Here is a 17,450-nt window from a genome sequence, read left to right on the forward strand (position 1 = left end):
CGGCGGGCGGGGGCGGGGCGGGGCGGGGGTAAGGGTGCCGCGGCGGCGGAGGCCAGCCCGTCCCGGCCGTGGCGGCGGCGGTTGCGTGTCCCGCTGCCGCCGTCGCGCCCGCCCGGGGCCCGCCATGAAGAGCCTCAAGTCGCGCCTGAAGAAGCACGAAGCGATCATTGGCGGCAGCAGCGCGGTGGGTGCGGGGGGGGCGCTGGGGTCCCTGAGGGGGCGGCATCGGCCCGCGGCGGCAGCGCCTCGGTGGGGCGGAGGCCCGGGGGGGGCGCGGCGGGAGCGCGTTACCTCCTGCGCCAGCGCCGCGGGTCCCGTGGGGCGGCTCGGGCGAGGGGCCGCGACCTCTGCGCCCAGTTCTGCTTCGTGACTCCGGCGCGAGTTCCCACCTGCTGCTTCTCCCGCCCCCGAGAGCCCGCGCTGGGCGCTGGCCGCGGTCTGCGTGCGTGGCCTTGGCGGTAGCGTGGGTTTTTTTCCACATTAATAACTTCTGCCTGGATATGGCAAAACTTGGAGCGCTCGCTCTCCAATCTGGAAGTTGGGTGTCTTCGTGGTTTCATGATTTTCTTCAGTGTCTTGTCCTTCATGGCTCCCAAAACTTAGGTTAGTGCTAATTTGTCTTAAATGGTTTTATTACTATTATTTTTTTAATTCATCTCTTCAGCTGGCCTTTGATGACAGAGGTCTTCATAACTGAAGAAAGTTGAATTCAAAAATTCTGTGGGGTAAATCATCTTTAACTATAATCACTTAGTAAGTGCCTTCCTGGCAGTCTGCTGTGATAGTTGCACTCATCAGCTTGCTGCTGTCTTCTTATACCGATTTGTTAAACTCCTGCTGGCAAGATGGAGTAGCAGGAAAGACCAGGTGAATGTGATATGCTGACCTTTATTGCTTTTTTATAAAAATCTAGATATTTTAAAAATCTTACACATTTGTTTTAGGTCTGAAAGTAGTACTTGAAAATAATAGCTCACTTGAAAGATATGTAGATGTACAGGCTTGTAAACTGCTGACTGAACTCCCTTGATGAGGTGACAGCTCCATTTGGAAGTGCATCACCATGTTCAATAGTTCGCTGTGCAAAGAAGTGATTCAGAAGTCTGTTATGGTAATGTGTAGTGTGTAGGCTGGCATTGGTTTACATTATTTATTAGTTTATACTTTGAAACTGTTTGCTATTTCAAAGCAAGCCTACAATAATCACACCTAAGTGTCAACAAATGCTTTGGAAATGGTACAGCATCCATGTTCAGTAATTCACATTGTTTTGAATGTATATGGATATTTTTCACTTCCATAGGTGAAGGTTCAACAACTTTTCCATTCAAAGAAATTTTGGTCAATCTCTATGTTTTTAAGAACTGAAGTTATTCTAAGCTATGTGAAAGGAAGCTGCTTTCATTGAGATCCTTTAAAAACTGCCTTATAGGATTAGGCAGCATCTTAGCTTTGAGAAGAAATTGATGTGAAAAGGCTGTTGCTGGCACTGTTTGCCTGTGAAGAAGCAGTAATATTTGTTTTGGTTAGACAAGTAGGAGGACCTGCCCATGGGCTGAGAGTTTGTTTAAATATATTGTACCCATAATGTATTGAAATTCTTCTGTTTATTACATATTTCAGTTACAGGATCACTCCACCAGCTAATAAAACACCAAGTTATAACCTTTTGCGTGGGTCTGGGGGGAAACTATCCACGTGGGAGGGTGTTAATGACAGTGAGGCTGAAGGGGGATGCTTGGGTGAGCGCTGGTCCCTGTTTCTTGCTGCTGGGGCAGGAAAGGAAGTGGGTAGGAGCCCTGCCAGTGCGTGCTTTCTGGATCCTGCTGGGAACTGCTGTGAAAAGAGTCCCCTGTTTAGGAAACTTCATCTCTCTCTCTCTCTTCCTCCTGTCCCCACCCAGTGCTAGTTCCTGGAGGGTGGAGAGGAATTTCATCCCTTCATCTTGCTGCTGAAAATCTTTCCTCCTGGTTTAGGTAATGATTACATGAACTCTGTTTTCTGGGAATGGCTTTATTGCCTGTCTTGCTGACAGAGGAAAGCCATGAAAAGCAGCAGAAAGTAAAAATGATGGCTATTACCAATTCCACAACTTCAATTTCAGACAAAACATTCTGCACAGTAATCCAGTCTCGTGAACTCTGGTTGGCTGATGGAGCTTGGAAAATAATTTGAGCTCGTTCAGAAGTTTCAGTGAGCGGAAGAGTGAGGCAAGTGCTGCTGTGGCTTTTGTTTGCCTGAAGTTAACTTGTTCTCCTTTCCAGGTCTGCCAACGTGAAAATAGTTTGAGATTCCAAGCACAGTCATGGTAAAAATGAATCACTTGTAGTAGTCTATAATATTGTGTTTAGGAGGAGAATAATCAAATTTCAAACTGCAGTAGATCCAGAAGGTTTTTAGAGCCCTTTGCTGCAAGGGAATGTATATTCCCTATCTAGAATGCTTAGAAAGTACCTATATAGATGCTTGGCTCTGAACACCTTTAATTCTGTGTTTCAGGCAAAGCACAGATGAAAATCCTCTGCCTTTATTACCGCAAATTCTTCCTGGAGTAGTAATATCACTGTTGTTACAGGATATTGAATGTTTGTTTCTTCATCCTCTGAATCATCAGATACAGTAGTAGTTAACCAGTAGTTGACTTTCAAAGTCTTCACTGATGTTATGCAGGTCCTACACTGGCCAGTGTAGATTTCTTATGTTCTGTGAAGATTTACAGTTTTCTGTAGTTATTGATACGGTGGAATAACTTAAACTGTGGGAAATGATATATTTTAGAATAAAACTTATGACAGATCTGGTTAGTTTTACCTCCCTGTTACACTAACAGGGATGACACTACCTTCAGATAAAAACTTCTAGGGAGGCCTCTGCAAAGGGGAAAAAAATCCCAATGAAAGGACACTTGTGTTTCAGAAGGTTGAATGGTGAGGTTAGCTGTTGGTTTCTTGTTGTATAGACTGACTTGGTTTTGTGACAGCCACCAAAACTTGTGTTTTGGCTGCCTGTTCCCTAGCCAGTCCTAACAGAGGTAGTGACCCCAGTAGCTTCTTGTAGCCTGAGGAAGCAATGGTAAGGGGCTGGTGGTAAAACTGAGCTTAATAAAGGTCACTGGGTAGGCTTCTCTCTGGTACTGAAGTGTTGTGACTTGTATCTTAAATGTTGCTTCCAGCCTTTCTTTGCTGCTGCTTGTCCCGAGTGACCTGCTTATTGACAGAGATCTGAGCAAAAACTGTCTTTATTATTATTACCAGATAGTGAAATACTGCAGTTAGCCTTGTAAAAGGGAGACTTCTGAGCAGTTGTCCTTACATGCTGACCTGTGATTACTAAACTAATCTCTGAACAGCTAATGCAGTTATTGACAGTTGAACTCATTTAAGGTTATGCTAGTGCTTTTCCCCCTGTGGATACTGCTGGGTTCTGTTACCTGGATGACCCTTCCTCTGTGTAAGGAGTGAAACTTGTCATAATTGTCCCCCTGCCAACAACAGTGGTGAAGTAGCATCTCTTGTTCTGATCTAACCACTTGCATTAACAGAACAGAAGAATATTGTTGGTTGCCTGAGTTTACCAGTTAATCATCAGCATCGCATCTTTGTCTGTATAGCAAGATTAACTTTATAAAAATAACTTGTAGCACCGATATGCTGTAGAATACACGTTAGTAAGTGCAGGAATGAGATAAAAAATAGAGGTGTTTGAGAATATAGTCTTATTTTGTCTAAGAGTCAAGATCACTTCTGTGTTGAGCTTCTTAAATGAAAGAAAAAACTTCTGCTGCTCATGGCACATGCATGAGTTTGAAAATGAACAAGATTTTCCATGGTATTTGCCATGGTTCTGCTTTGTGCAAAGACAAAACAGTTTGTCAACATGCTTGATACAATGCTATCGACCCTTTGGCAAAATTTTTCTAACATTGCTGTTGTTGGCCAGAGCAGAATTACTTTTCCTTTCTCCCCTACTTCCTTGTTTGTTATTACTATTATTTTTGGTATGTAACCTAATGTGACTTTACTATGTGATCTTCAGGCAACAGATCCAAGAACAAACGATATTATAATACTTGGAGGTCACATCCTAGACTGAAGGTAGTTGTTTTGGAGGTATGTTTGGGTTCCAAGAAGCTTTATTAAGGTTCATGTGAACCTGTGCGTTCCACAAAAGACTGCTTTACTTGCATTTAGTTAAGCAGAATTATGTGCTTGTTTGTGTGATGTTTGTGTTGATGTAAAGGAAGATGAGGAGTGTCAAGGTCAGTGACTTGTGGTTCAGCAAAAGCTATGTAGTATAGCCTGTATACAGGTGCATTGTAACTTTCAAGCTTACTAAAAAGGAGTATTTACTAATGACTTATCATTTTGGAATGTAGCAATTATATAGGATTAAAAAAGTAGATGTACAGTGAGTTTGTATGTACAAGGTAAATAGTCACAGCAGACTTGCAGACACTTCAGCAAACACTTATGTTTGAATATCTTTTCACAAATCTATTTCAAGCTCATCTGATGTATTGCTCACAGGTTATGTAATAGTTTATTAGTAGTATTTAAATATCAATATTTTAACTAGGAAACTTTTATAACATCTGTGAGACTGACAAAAATTGTGTCTGTATTTTAATTAATGGTGACTGAACAGAATAGTCGGACTCTAAAGTGGTATTCCTGTCTCCATGTGTGCGCTGGAGGCTGCTTCCCTACGTGATGAATGCAATAGTCTTGTCGTATTTCATCATCCCCTAATACTCTCAGATGCTTCATTATTATTGTGTTCAAGAATGCAAACCAATCAGTCCTTGCTGAGAACTTGTAATTTTGCGAATCTCAAAGACGGCGCTGAGACACACTGCTTTTCATGGCAGACAAAGGCACCTGGACTCTGACCTTGGCTTCTCCCTTTTTGAAAGGGAAGTGCTTTCTGCTGGGCCTGCTGTAAGTGCTGCGTGGTTTCGTGGAAAGCTGCATCAGAGCCCGGGCCCCGAGTGCTCGCCACCTTCTGCCACTGCTGCTGTGAAAGCTGTGATGCTCTCCTTGGCCTGGAAGGACGTAGTGCTCTGAGGCAAGTGTGCAAGTCAGGCCTCAGTCTTACCATAAAATGGCTTTGTACTTAAACTTTGCTTGAAAACACAGCTGTAAAAATACTGTCTTTTTTCCAAAATGCTGAGATAGTGCAAATCACTCTTATTAGTCCCCAGGTTGATGTGTGAATCGCTGCTGAGACTTTGAGGAAGTTTTATCTGTAAAGTATATTTCAGTTAGTGCACTCGAGAGCTATATGTTGGAAATAAGACTTGGAGAAGCTTTTTATTTTTTATTTATTTATTTTTGGAGCAGACTTTGCATGTAATTCAGAGAATGCAGAGTTCTCTGGTGCTTGGGTGCTTCTCCCTCTATACCTGCCTTGCAGGAAAGGGGGAAACTGGCTCTGCTGCAAGCTGCCTGTCATCCTTCGTAGATAGTAATGTAAAATTTGACACAGCTTTAGAGCCCTCATGACAGTTTTGAGAGGACAGTTTGTTGTGTGTGTTATATAGATAACCAGAAGTAGTTCAGATACAAGTTAGCATTCCATCAAAATCAAATAAATATCAAGTAATAGGAAAGAGAAGATGCCTTAAGAACAGGGCAAACCCAGAAATGTTTACAGTAAAGCTCTTAGGTTTTTTGCTTTAAGCTATTTGTTAGGTGACTGTCTATATTAATTATGGGATGCAGAGATGCATTTAAACCATGCAACAGCTCAACTGTTAATATAAATTCCTGACTTAAGCATTTTGAGGGCAATGTAAAAGCGAAGCAAGCCTTGCCTCCTCTGTAGCATTCAATACTTCTTCCACAGATAGCATGTTATGTTATCACCTAGTTTACTGCAAATTCTCTGTGTGGGAACCTGCTGGGTAAAACAGGAACCCTGTGTTTGTGCTGTATCTGTTTTCCTTTAAGGTAGACTAAACAGTACATCTTACTCCTGCAGTTTTAAACTCAAACACTTGTATAGCAGCATGTGTTTGTAGTCACATACAAGACATGCTTATAAATGGTGTTCCCCCCCTTCATTTGAGTTAAGTTTTCCACAAACCTGGTATCTGCAATATTTTCTAGGCAGCTGTAGATAAGATGGAGCCTGCAAGTGGAAGATGAGTGTTAGCTGATGTGCCTCTAGTTACAGCTGGTAAATATTTTTTTAAAAAGTGGTTTCAGTAGTCCAACCTATTCCTTTAATGCTGTCCATCTGTGCAGATTTTAAAAGTAAATCACATTACTTCAAAAGAGTTGTTAGGCTGTATAAAATCATGGGTGTGTCTGTACAAATGTTCATTTTAATCACTCAAATGTACTCTGACCTTTGTGAAAATGTGTGAGCTGATAGAGATGTGCCCTGTCTGCCCTTCTGTCATCTGTGCCTCCTCTCCTGCAGTGCATGCTCATTTTTCAACTTTCTCCTTTATCAGTGTCTCCCTTTTCCTGCAGGAAAATCACATAGGACCTAAACCAGGAAAAAAATGTTCATCTTTTTACACAGATATGTCTAAAACTTCCAATTATCATTTTCTCCTTTGACAAGAATTACTATTTCTAAATGGCATTCTAACACTGCAATTTTTCAAGTCTGTTTTATAACTGTTTCCTTAGAAGCATGATCTTACTCTCTCTCTCTTTTTATTTTTTTCCTCTCTAGGTAACTTTAAGAAACATTCATATATTTGTGAGCTTTAGCTGTAAATGCTGATGGCAGTATTTTACCAGAGTTTTGCTTCTTAGGGTTTTTTCATGTACATAAAAAGTCTTCTGCTAAGGGCATACAAGGAGAACTTGTTCTGATTTTTTTTTTTTTAATAGGATTATCTGCCTGACCCGGCAGTGAAGAGAAGCTGTGCTCACTTTCCGAGGTTTTATCAGTCAGCTTTCAGGCTGAAACATTTAAAAACTGCTTTGAAATACAACCAATATTCCTGAAACCAGTTAGATGACTTCTAAAGATTGTGTTTTGTTTAAATGAGCTGTTTAGTTGTAGGACACTGACTACATAAACATACAGGCAAGTGTTAGAGCCCCTTGAGATGCATATGTCCTGAGCCAGATACGAGGTTCTCAGGCAGTACTTCTGCCTCAGCAGCTGGCTTATTTGTCATTGACTTGTTTAGCTTCGTGTTAAGACTAAACCTATTACTGTGTGTGGTGCGTATGGGTTTTTTAAATGTGCTGTTATGCTCTAGTGGAAGAGAAAGTAAGATTGCATCGGTTGTCACTAACTCTTCCATGGGGATTAGGGGTATCCTTTGTGGAATTTAACTTACAGTTGGGACTTCTCATTTAATAAGCATGTTCTGTTTTCTCAAATGATGTGGTTTCAAAATAAGGATTTAAACAGTTTATGGGCTTAGATGATCTGTTTTAGCTGATCAAAGTCCACGTGGCTGCTGAAGAGGAAGCCTTTCTTCCTCCCAGCTATGTGTTCCTGCCTGTTCCCTGGTGCTGGGGCTCCTGCTTGGGTGTGGACACGTGATTGACACCCCCCCCCCCCCCAAAAAAAAAAAAAAAGTTCCCTACCTCTCCCAAAAGCAGCTGTAAAAACGGGCATGTATCTGATGGGCAACATAACACATGAGTATGTATTGTATGTATTGTTACTGTGATATCCAAATAGTTGAAAGAGTGTGGAAAAGGAGGGTGTGCATACTACAACCTGCGGAGGAGTGTTATGCCTAGTCTTATTTATGGAAAAATATCTGAAAATCTGTATTTCAAAAATACTAGCCGGATGGCAACCTATAATGTGTTAGAGTATTTTTTTTGCCTCTTTCAAACGAACCAATCCAGATGCCATCTTAGGGTTGTACGTGATTTGTGTTACGTGTTTTTTCCGAGGTCATGGGCAGCCTCATTTGTAACTTTATACCAGAATTAGCTGGAGGAAAGGCTATTGAAATCTGCTAATGTCAAACTTGCAGGCCTGGGACAGAGGGAAAGAGATAGTAATAAGATGTAAATGAATGCTGTTAGTTTGTTTATATTTTAGCAAAATGTTTTTTCTCCGTGGAAGCTTTATTAAATTTATCTAAAAGATTTTAAGAGAAGGGTGAGAGCACAATCCCCTTCCCATCCAGGTGACTGAAACAGCAACTATGCTTTGACCAGGCTTCATGCTATACAATTTAGCTACTTTGTAGACTGGATTCAGAGCAATCCTTTTCTTTGTAGAAATGCAGTTCAGAGTGAGTCACTTTAAGGGACTGCTTTGTGTGCAGATGGCTGGAGCCGGTTGCAGCAGGAAGAGTGCATTAACTCCTGTCACATCAGTTCCCAAAATCTAGAGATGACAAGTGTAAATAGTGCTGATTTCATTGCAAATTCTACTAGAATTGTTTTCTATATAGATCCTTTCTTCCAAGTTGTTACCCATATGTTGGCCTTGGGTATTCTGCTGCTGCATCCTCCAAGTTTTAGAGCAAACAGGGGTCATAAATTTGTCTCTTGAGAGCATCTCGGCTCCTCCTATTTTTTTTTCCTGGTTTTTACAAAATCAATTTTCCTACTGATGTACCTGTAGGATTATTTGTGGTCAAAATGTAGCAAGCTAAGTGGAGTAGCAGAATGAAAGGGTACTACATTGAATGGCTATTATGTCAGGTCTTTATGTGATTGAATAAAAACTGACACAATTTGCATTTCTGTACTAAAAAGTTGCTGCTGCGGTGTGGGAAGGTCTTGCTTCAGTATAAACCCCTGCTTGTTTCAGGTCTTTCTTATAGTGCTCTTGAGGGATTAGTTTTGTGTTGCACTGGAATACAAAGGCCAGTATTTCTAGTGCCCCCAGCCCTGTATTGCCTCATTAAAAATATCAGTACATTAATGCATGTGAGTCATACCTTATGCTCAGACCGGTGACCAGAAATCTTTTCTTACGGGTTGTTTGCTGGCTTGGGAAGTCTTGGGGATTTCCTTGTGGCTGCTAGAATTTTACTCGAAGGATATTTGGGTTGAGGAGAATAATTTAAGTAGAAGAACTGTAGGGATTAGAGGGTTATGGATTACTTTCCAAAGGCCTTCAGGGTTGGGATCTTCATTTGTTTGTCTTAGTTGGATCCCTTTAACCCCAATATCATTCTCTTCTCTTATGTCTCAGGTTCACTAAGAAGTCGGGAAGGATTTTGTTTGCTGTAAGCTCCTTTCTGGAGACACTTGGGTGACAGGGTGTCAAGTAGTGCTGTGCGTGGCTTGGGTGACTCTTCCTGCCTTCCTCCTCCCCAGGGGAGAAGATGCCCAGTAGCTTCAAGCTCATATTTGCCAAGTATGGTGCTATGTTTATTTAATGATAAATGTATTATTCTATGATGAGGAATACCTCTTAATGTACTTAACCTTGCTAACTACATCTGCCAGCCTTGTACAAAAGCTATTTTAACCCATCACAATTGCTACTGCCGATAGTGGGTGTCTCTCATTCCCAGCACCTGTGTGCCCTTTCCACTGCCTTTGGTAACACTAGAACATCCTGTCTTGCTTTACTCAGAAAAGCGAGACTAATTATTCTTGGTACCACATGTGTCCTGAATGTAAATACGTCTACTGGCAGTCATTTAATGCTCTCATTACTCTAGTCTTTAAATACTTAATTGTAGTGACAAGGGTGAAGAACATGCTTGTTTTTAAAGGTTGTAATTTTAAAGAGTCTCTTATGAACTTTGATTCCATGAACTCTTCTGTATACTCTTTTTAGTAAACAATTGAAAGTGTTGATGATCTTTATCTGCTGCTTGAGATTATGATAGCATACAGAGTAGGAGGATGTGGTAATGTTATGTGATGGTCTAAAGATACCTACAAGACAAGGACTGCATACAGGGAAAGCAGCTTGATTTCACTGCTCGTAGATGTCTAGTGAGACAAGGGGTTTCATGTTCAGAAAGAACAGGAGTAGCTAGTTGTTCAGTTGTAGAATTTGCTGCTAAAGGATGTTGAGAATGCCAAAAGCTTACCCAGGCTTGAGGGGAAAATGGTGTCAGTTAATAGAGAAATTTGCTGAGGGTTATTAAGTACGTAGGTAAGGTTATTGCAGCCCAGGAAGCTTAAATCCATTGAAAGCTGGGAGAGCATTTGGAAAAGCGTATGTGGTTTTTGTTCCATTTTTCTGTTCTTTTCAGCACATGCTGGTGTGTACGTCCTGTACCTTTCCTGAAGGCATTACTGCCCAGACCGATGCACAGAGTGTGTGCAGACCATGTCTACTCAATATAAAGCCCTTAAATTGAGGGCACACCTGATACAAGCTGATATGAACAGATTCTAAGCCAGATGGTGGAGATGGGATACTGGGCTGGCCCTCAGAGGCCCTGGAGCTGGGGAGATTTCCTGGCACAATCCATGTCTGAATTTAGGGAAAAACAGGTGCTCTGTGTTAACAGAACATGGGCAGTGTTGCCTTGAGTGATGCACGTGTGGTATTTCTGGCAATTTGGCATCTCCAGAGATCTGTACTGTCCTATTTGATGACAGGCTTTGCTCTAAAAAACCAAATCTGAGTTACTGTTACAAACTTGTGTTGCATTCCTTCAGTGTAACTTAAGTGTACTTTAAGTGTTCAAAGAAGACTTGGTCTTTCTTTATAACTAGCAGCATTGTCACCTTAATAAATGCTTGTTCACTAAGCTCTTAAATCTCTGTACCTCATTGGTGTGGTTGATGAAGGCAAGCAAAAAGGAAAAAGTGATTCTTTTGGGAGGGGAAGTGCTACTGCGTTGTTGCGAAAATGCTCGAACAGAGGGCTTCCCCTGCTCAGGTACAGACCTTAAATGAGAGCAAGCTTTCTGCAGTGTGGTGCGTAATGGTTTCTGTAGCCGCTGGGGCAGGGCCTTGCCTGCCCAGGTACGTGCTGTCAGCTGTGCTGCTCTCTACCCTTCAAGCCCGGAGTCTCACTGACCCGGAGACCAGCCTCGCTGGCTTGTGCTCGTGGCTGGGCCACGCTCGCTGCGAGCGGCCGCGTGCCGGCAGGAGCTGGGAAAGCTGCCTGCCTGCCTGAGGACTGGCCTCTTCGGGCTGCGAGTGGGGAGTGGGGTTTAGCAATCCTGTACCTTGTGGCCAAGACGGGCTTGGGAGGATCCTCAGAGGAGAGGAATTGCAGGGTGAGCCTAGTTCACAACTTGTGATGATCGTCTGCATGAGGCAGATGAAAACAGAGGAGGATGAAACCTTTGGGATGGGTAAATCTGAAAACTGAGTTGCATAGTCTTGGCTAAACAGCTTCTGACCCAACTGATTTCAGTTAAATGTTTTTCCCTGTTTCTGCCACTGGTAAAGTGTTTATTTTTTCCAGAAATGCCATTTTTAGCTTCAAGCAGTAGACTTGTTTCTGGTCAGAAGATAACTTCTTAGGTGACGTAGCCTTTCTGAAATTCACTGAACTTTTTCTTTTTTTGGAGTGGTTTTGTCATGTGGAAGCTAATTACAGATAAGTCTTGGAGCGTTCTTTCAAGAAACATGTCAGTGGTATGAGGCAAAGGGCTGTTGCTCAAAGCAAATAGCACGTAGGAATAGCTTAAATGTTATTGGGAATGAGCGAATTTGCAAATATGAATAGGAGTGATATTGATCTCCTCTTCTGAGAAGACCCATTTATTATTTGTAGTCTTCTTTGCTATGCACTGTATTTGTCATCTGCAGACAAAACAGCACATAACTTGTCATGTTGCCCTGGTCCTCTAAATATAGCACTCAGGAGATCTCCATTAAATTTAAAACTTGCAAAAGGAGACTCTGCACTTTCACTACTGTTAATCATTGTGCTGTCTATTGAATGCTTCGACAGCCTCTGCCTCTTCTCACTTAACATGCTGGGAGACAGGCTGGCAGCAGCAGTAAGCTGAAACCAGGTTCTATTCAGAATGGGTTTCATCACTGTAAAAGGAGAATTTTTTTTAAAGCAGAGGCATGCATGTTTGCTAATTTAAAATCAGTTACGCTTTGTCAAAATAGGATCCTACATTCCACTTGCTCTGTGGTTGTAACTGGCTGAAGTCTGGGGCTGGTTTCAGCTTTGGTGTGGTGGAATGGGGAGAAAAGATTATTCCTGCTAGTGTTTCAGTGCTTTTATTTTGTTAGTGGTGAGATGTATGACCTTCATTAAAATAACATATTAGTTAAATTAACTGTCAGCTGACATTAAAGTGTTTGCATGTCTGCAAAACACAACAGCACGCTGGTAAAGCTTCAGGCATGCTTGTCTCGTTCGCTACCATTAAACCTGCAATGTATTACTCATGACACGAGCACGCGGAGAATGTATTAATAGCTATTGCTCTCTATTGCTCGCCTATCAAGTACTGGATTATCAGAAAATAGAACTGGGCTGATGAGACTGTCTACGTATTGTTTACAAGATATTTCGGATCTGGACAATATTTACTTGTGAGCCTGAGTCACCCTGGCAGTCCGCACCGCAGACGCTGCAGCAGCAGAGCTGCGCGGGGGCCGGTGCGGTGGGGCCCGGCCGAGCCGCCTCTGTGTGCGGCGGCCTCGGGGCTGGGGGGCCCGGTGCCCTCCTGGGAGTTATGAAGTCTGAAGAAGATCCGGAAGATGGAGAAAATACACTTGGGGAGTCCAAGCTGAGTGAAGGATGGAGCACAATGAATTTAGGGCAGTAGAGAACAAGTTTCTTAGAGCAGCCTTGAACTCTGCCTCGGTGCTGGCCTTGTAAACCTCAGCAGCTCGTAACTTGATGCGAGATCCCTTGGTTGCTCTTGGCAGCAAGAAGCTGCAAGTTCTATGATGAAGTGCTGGTTTTCTCGTGCAGCTAAGGACACAGTAGGTATCTTGCACCTCGTATCAATGGGGATGGTTTACCACTGCAAAAATGTTTGAATTTTGTAGCTGATCCTCTTTAATTAGCATGGTTTATGTCTGTCTTTGTTAACAACTTTTCCTGTGGGGATTTTTTTCTTTGAATGTACATAAAAAGTGAAATGCTCAAGAGAATAGCAACAAGCGTCATAGGAAACATACATTTTTTGTATAGCTGTTATAACCAAATGAAAAATGTAAATATAGTAAGATAGCTGTTAATAATGCAGTGATCTTAGAAGCTTCACAAAATGGGAATAAAGAAAGTATAGTAAAAGGATTGATTTTAATGTTTGAGTTTGTTCATGCAAACAGGTATAAATTGCACATTTTTAAAATTCCTCGGTTTCATAGAGCTGTTAACCTGCATGACTGACTTTCCCCTGAGGATGTTACATGTGCCACGTCCAAAGGAATCTGCAGGGGACAAGCTGAGTCGATGTGTGTGTAGTTTCTAAGTTTTTTAAGAAAAGGCAAAACAAAACTTGCATAATAGGGTAGGGTATAGCTGAGGAAACTTGCCGGACCTGTCAAGTTTCAGAGGAATAATGTTTTCCTCCCTGGCCACGCATACAGCTTTTTTGTGAGAAATGCCCCGTTCCGTCTGATGCCACCGCTGTGACCTCGCTGTCCTGGCGGGGCTGGCTGGCTCTGCAAAGCAGTGAAGGGTCTCACTGGTGCACAGCTGGTCACGCACTGTGGCGAGCCAGCACTAGTGTGCAAAGCTTCAAAGCTGTCTTTTTATTACTTTGTCACTTTCAGCCAGTATTCTGTGAAATAGCTATTTCTAATACTTTGTTATTACCTTAATCTTTTAATTCATGGGAAGGGGGAATAGAGACAACCATGCTAACAACCCTGTTAAACAGGTCATTCTACAGATGCAGACTGGGGTGTGCGTGTGTGGTTTTTTAAATATAGCTAGCAAGCTCTGGCTCCAAGGGCAAGCTGAGCCCTTGCTTGAGAGCAGCATTGACTTCTGGCCACTTTGAGAAGCAGCTGCCCAGAGACAGCGCTCTCCCCTGTGGCTTTTCTAGGCCTTGTTATATTAAATCTTAAACTCTCAGTGTTGTTCTGTCTTGAAAGAGTATAACCTTGTTTCTTAACATGAAGCTTGTACTTAGGTTTTGTTTTTTGTCTGCTATTGCTGCTCTTATTTTCATAGAAAGCTTGAATAAACTTTCCTATCATGGGTTTGGCCCTCTAAAGTAGGGGAAGAAGATACTATGATAAAGCAAAAATAAACTATTGCATTAACAGCCTGCTTTCTTGCTTAAACACACTTTTTTGGTTACTTGTTGGCTGATTTATTTTGGAAATTACTGTGTTTACCAATTTTAAAGATCCTTGCCTCACTAAGTAAAGAACATTCAGTCCACAGTGACAAGTGACTTAGTGCAGCTATAAATTGCTTATTGGTCACTTTTCAGTGAGTTGTGTAGACTAGCCTCGGTGTATGTATAGTTAAACCAGGATCCAATACTCCCTTATAAGCCTTCTCCTTTTGTCAGAAGCGCCTCACAGTGAGTCATCAGTGTCTTCAGCTCGACCATGAAGATAATGTCACACGGCAGAATTTCCTGAAGAGTAAAAGCCATTTGGAAAGGATCGGTTTGCCTGTATATGGAACAGGCTTAGGTTTTTTGGGGTAGAATGCTTGGTGTGTGGCTTCAAATAGCAAATTACAATTAAAAAGGAAAAAGGGGTGACTAATGTCTGAGCTTGGATGAGTGTGTGGTGATGTGTTTATAACTGACTTTTGCTTTCTTTGCAAAGTCTACATAGCTTTGATAACTGCAGACCCTTTGCAGCAATAAACTTTTTTCTTATACAGCTCAATAGCTTTTTTTACCTCTTGAATGTCACACTTGATCAGCTAAAACTTTGAACTTTCAACAACTTTCAACAGTCCAAAATAGTCAAAAGTTCAGGATTTATGATGCTAGTTTGAATCTATTTAAGAATCGCCAAATTCAGTGCGGTGAATGAGTAAGGAAGCTTCTGTGTGGATACGTGTGTGTACGTGAGCTGCCCCTCGGCAGCGAGGCTCCCAGCATCGAGGCGTTCTGCCCTGCGCAGTGCGTGTACCTGGCCGTGGTTTGGTGTCGCACCAGAGCTGCTCCTGTCTCCAGCCATATGTTGTTGCGTGCATATCTTCCTTCATACACGACTGCAGGTGGATCAGTTCAGTGAGCTGGTTCCATGAGACGTGTTTTTGGGTTAGTTTTCTTATGGATCAGCCTGTTGTGCCACTGTGGCACGAGCCTGGTCACCCGCTCTAGTGCAGGCGAAGTGGTGGGAGAGTGGCTGGGAGGGGGGACTGCTGCTGCCGACAGTGACCTGCCGTCCCGCGACTGAGAGGCTGCATCACGCTCTGCTCCCTTACCGGTGGCTGGAAGAGGACGTTTTGTGGAGAGCAGTTTGCATGAGTTGGGAAGATGGAAAGAGGCTCTCTGCTCTTTGTTTTCCTGGTGTTCTCTTATCACTTAGTTATGGAATGGATATCAAAAACAAGCTTATTTTTGGCTCAGTTACTTGCACTTCCTTGCTGCTTTCTGTTATATCTTGTTTACAGTCTGTAAAGCTTGAGACTGGGACAAATATTTAATATATAGAAATTATATACTTTTAAATCTTGATAGCCTAAAGAAAATCACAACAAAAACTGATAAAGATGACCCCCCCCCCCCCAAGATTTCTTGTAGTTGAGTTAATTGCTTTGCTGTTAAGAGAAAAGAATTGATGTGCATTCCCTAAAGGGCATGAGACTAAGAAGACACATAGCTTTTCAAATATATGAGGTGCTGCAAAGAGAAAGGAAATAAATTCTTAACGTGCATAGTGGGGATATTAAGAAGAATAACCAGTTTAGACACTAGGAAAAAAGATCTCAAATATGAAGCACTGAACTACAGTTCTCCTTGGACAACTTGGCCTCTGCATCAATAGAGCTTTTAAGTTGGACAAATATCTCAATAACTGTGCATAGATATTGCTGGTCTTGTATGGGGCTCACTGCTTACGTGACCTTGTGAAGTCCCTTCTAGACACATTGTCATGTTCTTGAGATGTTAGAAGTTGCCCTGCTCTAAAGGCATATGTGTACAAATACACATGACATTTCTTCCGTCACTGTAAAGTCCTTGGTTTATCACAGCCTTGTGTAGCAGTTCTTTCCTTTGCCAATTAACTGCTGTGGGCAGAGACTGACTTTTTTGGTCAGGATGGAAGAATCCATGATGGAAGACTAGAAGGCAAAGATGCAGTGGAAAAGTGGCTCTTCTGGGGGCCTCACGTGGCAGATAGATAGCTTGTGGTTGCATTATGGGGTCAGAAGGGGATGACTGAAGACCACTTAATATGAGAAGTGTCTGAAAGCTTAATTTGAGTTTGCTTTAAAGCTACAAGGAAATTGTCACTTGTGCGGCTTTAGGTTTACTTTAGTTTTAGGCAGAACAGGAAGAACAAAGCAGTTTTATGCCCCGATGGTCTGCCCTAGGAACTGAGCCGCTTAACCAGACTGCGGAGCAGGGTGCATTCAATGCTAACAGCCTGATTGAAATGCTATAGTGTTGTATGTAAATAACTCTAAACATCTTAAAAGCTGCAACTTAATTTGTAAACCAAGATTTTTTTTTTTTCCTGGAAATAGCATATAATTAGGCCTTTTATTGAAGCTGCTTTAGTAGGTAAATGCTGCACCATAAGCTCACTAATTTTTCTAATTGTCTTATACAGCTGAATACAGACTGGAACAAGTATGACGACAGGTTAATGAAAGCAGCTGAAAGGGGCGATGTGGAAAAGGTTTCATCAATCCTTGCCAAAAAAGGAGTCAGCCCTACTAAACTGGATGTGGAAGGGAGATCTGCGTAAGTAACTCCCAGTAATCCCATAATGGATGTTGGGGAAGCTAGTGGAAGTTGTTCAAGACCTAAATCTTGCTGCTTGAAAAATTACTTTTGCATAAATCTGTGTAATACTGTGGGGGATTGTAGCCTCATCTAAACCAATCTTATGGAGACTTTTGGAAGCTTTTAATCAGCAATTGCACATGGAAAAGCACATTGCTTCTGGAGTGTAGTGAAAGAAGCAGAGAAGGGAGAAAACCTGTTTGAACAGAAATTTGAGCTAATGGTTTATCATGTGGCTGTAAGATGGGCTTAGCAGTGAAGACTAACTGCAAACACGTGATCTAGCCAGGTTTGGTAGAGATGTGTGGCTATGTTCCTGATCTCTTTCTATGCATAAGTGATTTATTAACGTAAATCAATGGGGGCTGTCCCAGTTAAGAGGCAGAAGAGTTTCTGAGAGTTGCCATTTTGGTCAGTTATTTAAAGCTTTCTGAAATTGTAAGTTTTGTCAATTTGTAGGGTTTTTTTTTTTTTTTTAAAGGACTGTAGGCAGTGTTTTAGGTATCAATTGAGCTGGTCTTTGTTTAAAATAAACGTCCTCAAGATTACAAACAAATAATTTAACTAGACGATCTCAGCCATGATTTGAAGAAGTGTACGTAAGTTCTGAATGGAGTGTTATTAGGAGTATCAAATATAATGTGAGTTATGAGGAGAGCTAATTCTTAACTTCCTAAGCTTTTGGTTCCTGAGA

General features: G+C 42.0%; 1 protein-coding gene across 1 annotated transcript in view; it reads left to right on the plus strand.

The window, feature by feature from the left end:
• The first annotated feature begins 5 nt into the window (after nt 1-5).
• UACA (uveal autoantigen with coiled-coil domains and ankyrin repeats) overlaps nt 6-17,450 on the plus strand; it is a 37,345-nt gene continuing 19,900 nt past the window's right edge. Inside the window, exons 1-2 of the mRNA XM_026108030.2 lie at nt 6-184; nt 16,581-16,714. Coding sequence (XP_025963815.2) covers nt 125-184; nt 16,581-16,714 — 194 coding nt within the window. The 5' untranslated portion in view covers nt 6-124. The remainder of the gene's footprint in view (nt 185-16,580; nt 16,715-17,450) is intronic.

The sequence above is a fragment of the Dromaius novaehollandiae genome, chromosome 10 (assembly GCF_036370855.1).
Source record: "Dromaius novaehollandiae isolate bDroNov1 chromosome 10, bDroNov1.hap1, whole genome shotgun sequence".
Taxonomy (NCBI): Eukaryota; Metazoa; Chordata; class Aves; order Casuariiformes; family Dromaiidae; genus Dromaius; species Dromaius novaehollandiae.